We start from the raw sequence: 6517 nt of genomic DNA on the forward strand, positions 1-6517 counted from the left end.
AAAAAAAAAAAAAAAAAAATGAAGAGATCGTATTCCAAGTACCACATGAGAGGTCATGTCTATGAATCTGGGCACCACCACCACACTACCCTGAGCAAAATGATCCTTGATCTTACCTGGGTGGATGACCACTGAGCAGCAGCAATGGCTGTACTAGCTACAGAAAAGGCGCTGACCCGGTTACCATCTGAGAGGACCAAGTCTCTGAAACCACAAAGATCCAATCATGTGATTCTATCTCAGTATTCCCACAATTAGTGCCCCTATACCGCCAAAGAAACAGTGATTCACAAAGAGACCACCCTTTGGCAGGTCTCAAATGCCAGCAAGGCCACATTTCATATGGGAAGGCTCTTCATGGGGAAATTCCTGAGCAAGAAAGTGGCCCTGTAGTATCACTGTTCTACTTTGTAACCTGTCATCTAATAAAGCATTTTTTGGATGTGCAATGATACTAAAAAAGGGAAATTTACAGTGCTAGAATTAAGCACTATATACACGAAGCTACTAGCATGCTGTTCTGGAAGGAAAGGACTATTTCCAGATGGGTTTGCACTATACTGCTGCAGTTTGCAAAGCATGTGTTCTCAACCCATCTGCCATGCTTGGCTTTCTCCTGATCTGAAACCATTTCAGGCAACTTCAACAACGGGTTATAGAGGACAGGAGGGAATAATCTCTAAAAGAAGACAAACGTGTCCCTCCTGGCCTTGGCAATCACAGAGGATCACAGTGTCTCAATATACTTGGGGTACAGGCTTGGTGTACACTTGGCACGCTGTACAAACGTGCAGATGCAGTAGATTGAAATAAGGACAATGAAACCACTCACTTTCTGGCACTTTTTGCAAAGTCAACTCCGATAGTTTTGCCATCAATTTTCAAAGGAGGATGGAGACTCTGTAATATCTGAAGCAGCTGAGAAGCATCCTGAAGAAGAATGTCAAGAAAAACAATTTTGTAATAAAAAATCTCTCCCTACCATCTACCCCATTCAAAGAAATAGTTTTCTATTAAACAAACAAACAAAAGGCAATTAATTCCTGTGTTTGCAGATATGAAACCTCAAGAATAAGAAATACCTCTCTTTCCTCTAGGATGTGAAGGTTACCAGTACTACCACAAGAGAAAATGCTAAACCAATCTAAAACAAAGTACATCCAGCACTTTGGGAGGCTGAGGCAGGTGGATCACCTGAGGCCAGGCATTTGAGACCAGGCTGGGCAACATGGTGAAACCTCATCTCTACTAAAAACACAAAAATTAGCCAGGCCTAGTGGTGGGCACCTGTAATCCCAGCTACTTGGGAGCCTGGGGCAGGAGAATCGCTTGCACCCCAGGGGTGCAAGTTGCAGTGAGGCAAGATCATACCACTGCACTATAGCCTGGGCAACAGAGTGGGACTCCATCTCAAAAACGGACAATAACAAAAAACAAAGTACAAAGGACTAAACCGTGGCTCAAAAATTCTGCCAATTAGCTGCCTATGGGTATACACATTATTTTTACTACTTACTGAAGTTATTAGTCCTGTAATGTAGCAGTGCAAAAACTGTCATTATGGAGCCTTGAATCTTGGGCTTTAGGAGCCTCAGACATAGTTTCAAAACTGGATGAACCACATTTGCCTCTTAAAGCTGTTTCTTTTAAAAAGGAAGGAATCAATGAGAACCTCACCATTGCAGAAGACAGCTGCACAAATGCGAAGCCTCTGTTCTGCTGGGTCTGTTTGTCTTTTATGAGGCGGATGTTATTGACTGCTAAGGACGCATAAGGAGACAGTGCTGTCATGATGGAATCCACCACAGTGTGCGGAGCTATGTTCCGAAGAATGATCGCTAGGGGTAAATGAGACAAATGACATAACCCATGCATTCCCACCACCAATGTTTTCCAAGACAGGGTCAAGTACAAACAAATCTATTTGTGGTGTTCCTAGTGTATTTTCCACCCTGACACAGAGAAGACTCTAAAAACCCAATTTTTTATGGGACAACCCAAAGCTGCTGCTGTTCCTTAAAAAGGGTAGAAGAAGAGAAATTTCCAACTGAGGCAAATTTTTAACATAAAGACCAAAAAATCATATATGAACCTACTATCACAGTAGTAATCCACAGACTGAACCGACTCTGTGGTTCCAGGAGGCACTTCCTGTTCAGAGTCTAGAAGGGAAAGTAATCCAATTAAAGACAAACAACTAATGTATTTTCACCAAAGAAATACATTAAAACCCCCCAAAGTTTTTATTTTAACCACATCTAACAATCAGTTTTTTCTTTTTTAAGCATTTGTGCCTATAGTAAAACCTCATTAATTCTGACACGGTTAATGCAGGATGTGAAAACTGTGCAAGAGTATGACTGACACTCTCCTGCACTAAAGGAAGGCAGACATAGAATGCAAGCCAGGTGAGCAGACTTAATTCTGGAAAACAAAAGAACTTTCTGTGCTCTCACAATCATGAGCAGCATTACCTAACCTCAGGGAAAAGGTTTAAAGAAAACAGACAAGTTACTTAAGTACACTAAAATCTATACTTTCCTCAAGCTCACAGTTAACCCTATTAATCTGATTTTTGTTTTGTTTTTTAGAGATAGGGTCTTGCTTTGTTGCCCAGGCTGGAGTGCAGTGGCATGACCATAGCTCACTGCAGCCTTGAACTCCTGGGCTCAAGTAATCCTCTCACCTCAGCCACCTGAGTAGCTAGAACTACAGGTGTGTGCCACCACACCCAGCTAGTTAAAAAAAAATTTTTTTTTGTAGAGGCAGGGTCTTGCTATCTCTTGCCAGACTGGTACTCAACTCCTATCCTCAAGTGATCTTCCCGCCTTGGCCTTGCAATGTGGTGGGATTACAGGCATGAGCCACTGCTCCCTGCCCCAATTAGTCAGGTTTTAATGCATACTGCAAACAGCTGAATCCAGTCTTACCAAACTTGTCTGCTCCACATCGGAAGCATTTTAGTCTTTTCCTGAAATTGTTAAGGCAGCACTGAAAAAAAAAAAGTTTTATCTGTAATTATTTCTCACATTAGGACAAGCTTTCTAGTAACAATAACAATGGGGCCATGGGTAGGTCCCAGTAACAGAAAAGCAGAAATTCTTATGTAGCTGAGACATGGGGATATAACCTAAAAATTCAGAATGTTAACACTGTAAAATCTCCCACGAAAAACAAAGTTTGTTGTATTTTGAAGAAGAATCCCATTTTCATCAAGCCGAGCAAAGGGTTCAGTTCATTTGAAAACTCTACAGTTAAGTCACTGGTGAGGTTCTTCCTTTTATCAACAGAGCACTACACGGACCATTCTACATATATAAACACAAGGTAAATTAACCATTATCTAGTTCCCAATGGGACAGGGGACAGAGTCTGAGCACTCTCAATATATCAATGTAAACATCCAAGTTCAAAATGGTAAATCATATATAATTTTGGTGGGGTTCTCAACTATTTTGGTTAATACAGCTAAAAGACTACACCAAAAATTGAGAGCTCTAGAATTCAATAAACACTAACGTGAAACACACCTAAAATCTTAATCACTGGGCTTAGAACCTGCATCTTTTTCATTTTTTGTTTTTTTTTTTTTTGAGATAGAGTCTCACTCACTGTCACCCGGGCTAGAGTGCAGTGGCATGATCTCAACTCACTGCAACCTCTGCCTCCTGTGTTCAAGTGATTCTCGTGCCTCAGCCTCTGAGTAGTTGCAATTATAGGCATGTACCAAGATGACCCACTAATTTTTGTGTTTTTAGTAAAGACAGGGTTTTGCCATGTTCGCCAGGCTGGTCTTGAGCTCCTGGCCTCAAGCAATCCACCCACCTCAGCCTCCCAAAGTGCTGGGACTACAGGCATGAGCCACAATGCCTAGCAAGATGCCCATGCATCTTAAACAAAACCTCTAGTTCTATTATCTATTACCAGTGTAGGAGGACCCTAGGAAAGTCACAAAGCATGAATATTACTGGTGACTGAATACTAATATCCTTGTTTGGACAGTCAAATAAATAGAAAAACAGCAATATCCTAAAGGAGTTTTGTCTATTTGAGAATATATGCTTACCTTGTTACAAAGCCAATCTTCAAACTTAGGTCTGGGATTGCTATAATGCATTGCAATGTGCTTTCCTTGAATCACCAACTTTTTCTGTAAGAAAAGAAGTAATTAGTTATTCCCATTGTGAGGAGCATGTGTCCATTTTCCCAGGGCAGAGCACACTTCGGAAAAATCAGTGCTCTGGAATTAAATGGACAACATACGGGGAGGACCAACCACCGCCACCTATACTCTGCCCATCCAATCCTTCAGATAGGCAGTAAGAGAATGGGATGCGGAGTAAAGGTAAACGGAGTCAGGGAGTGCTGAGAAAGCTGTCAAACACTAAACGCTGCCTTGCACCAGGCCGTGTCTCCAGCAGAGACAGAAGTCCTAACATTCAGCATTGACAGGCTGCCTGAGTGTGATAGTCTACTTGAAAAAGCAGAAGACACAACTCTCCCAGTTCTGAGATTGTCTCCTACTTTTGCCCTTAGCATGGAGTCCTTGGGCTTTGCTTCACTTTTTCCCCAGTCCCCCATCCTTATGCAAAGTAAAAGCCTTTTACGTTTCTCCTTCCCCAACCTGACCTTCTGCTTCAGGATGTGTCCTTTGTGGGGAAAGGGAGGGGAACTCTTTATAAAGGGAATCTGGTTACAATTCTTTCTCAAGAGGGACTATTCTGAATGCCACCAACTCTAAAACAGCTAAATGAGATTTTTTATTCCCTGCCAACTGCAACCATGTCATGTCCTAGGTGATAGATGTGTTTTTTTCACTAAAATAGATGGTACTCTCTTCAAGTTAACCAGGAGGCCAATGAAGTTTCTTCAGGGGGGTAGGAAAAGCTCATAAATACATATACCACCTCACCCTTCAAGTCAACCATATGACTACAAGGACTTCACTTTAAAAGGTCAAAACTCTCAGCTGAATCAGTCTAGCCAAGAGTATACCTAGCACCTACCCCTAAAGAGCCTTCATTTAACAGGAGCATTTCTTCTTTTTCTTGGGGGTGGGAGGATGGAGGGTGGGGGTGGTCTGACACTATCAGAGCAGATTTAAGCAGGAGGTTAGATATCCGGATTTTAAAAAGGAGTCTAACCCCTCTAAACATACATACTGTTGAGCAATTTGGTTCTTACAAATCCTGGAAGATTTAAGACATGCTGTGAATTTTGTCTCTGCAATATCTAAAGGCAAGAATGCATGTCTGGCCAGGAGAGAAAAAGCTGAAGGGCCATCCACTCACTGTGATATACAGAAGCAAAAATAAAAAAGCTGGGGATATGTCAATAGCTCATCCCTCTAGGAGGGATGTGTGCTGGGGAGACTCCAAACTACCAGTGAGTCCCTAATCCTACTGGTCTTTTATTTCTGGAGTGAATTTGAACTGTAATGTGTTACACAGTAACATAGCTTTGTATACATTAAAATTGTGAAGACTTTTAAATGCCTTATAGGTTTTAGTTTCTTAGGAGTTTTAAACTCCTAGGTTAGTCATTCTGACATATCCACTGCATCAAACAATGCTGTCACATCAAGAAAGTGGACTCACATGAACCTTGTATATATACTAGATTTACTAGAATGGTATCTATGGTATGAAATGAATGAAGATCTACTTTTTATAAAATCAGGTTGTGACTTCTGGGTTAGGAAAATGAGAGGCTTAAAAACCTTAACAAATCTGTCATTCAAAGTGATACCCTCATTAGTGAGTCTTGTTATAAATGGCAATATTACCAATCAAAGAATATAACTCTTATTCATGGATGACTCAAATCACAAAATGCTGCAGAAAAGCAATATAATGAGTCAAGCAAACTTCCCAGAATGCACTTGGTTAAAGGCATTCAATAACGTGCCTTGGAGTTCTTGCAAAAAATGTTATTTAAGTGCCAAGCACTGAACATTATCTTGACAAACTGAAGAACACTTCAGTTAATACTATATCAAAGAACTATCAATGATTTGCTTTGAACGACTATAAAAGGCATTGTCAGGGAGATTAGAATGTTAATGCCACTCTAACTAGATTAGACAGCAGCTGGACACCACTCCCAGGCTAATCTCATCAGGCTTATTGTTCATAAATTCCACTAGGTCCTTAAATATTCCCTGAAGACCCGCCTGAGCAGTTATGCCTCTAGGAGGCTTTGTGGCCTTCAGGCAAAAATAAGGCATTATTTAGAAAAATGCTTGCAACAGACTTTCATTATGTTCTCTTCACTCTCAAATGGAGAGTTTGATATACTAAGCTTACTCTCAATGGACATAATGAATAGGAATATAACTAAGTAGAAAAAAGGGAAACATTAAGATGTTTTACTGATTACCAGACAGGTATTCAGTAGTTAACAAAGCCCCGCCAGGTAGGTAGCTATGTTTAAAGGCAGAGCAAATTTATACAATGAACTCCTTGGTATTGTACTTATTCTAGTAATGTCAATTTTAATATATACAAAGCCTTTTTTT

General features: G+C 40.6%; 1 protein-coding gene across 2 annotated transcripts in view; it reads right to left on the reverse strand.

The window, feature by feature from the left end:
* Window positions 1–6517, reverse strand: part of RBM5 (RNA binding motif protein 5) — a 29444-nt gene that overhangs the window by 10966 nt on the left and 11961 nt on the right. For both annotated transcript variants that reach the window (XM_017521233.2, XM_017521738.2), the window contains 6 exons: window positions 4067–4150; window positions 2931–2991; window positions 2097–2162; window positions 1678–1838; window positions 833–930; window positions 117–204 (listed from right to left, as the gene is read on the reverse strand). In XM_017521233.2, coding sequence (XP_017376722.1) covers window positions 117–204; window positions 833–930; window positions 1678–1838; window positions 2097–2162; window positions 2931–2991; window positions 4067–4150 — 558 coding nt within the window. The remainder of the gene's footprint in view (window positions 1–116; window positions 205–832; window positions 931–1677; window positions 1839–2096; window positions 2163–2930; window positions 2992–4066; window positions 4151–6517) is intronic.

The sequence above is a fragment of the Cebus imitator genome, unplaced genomic scaffold (genome assembly GCF_001604975.1).
Source record: "Cebus imitator isolate Cc_AM_T3 unplaced genomic scaffold, Cebus_imitator-1.0 Scaffold0, whole genome shotgun sequence".
NCBI lineage: Eukaryota > Metazoa > Chordata > Mammalia > Primates > Cebidae > Cebus > Cebus imitator.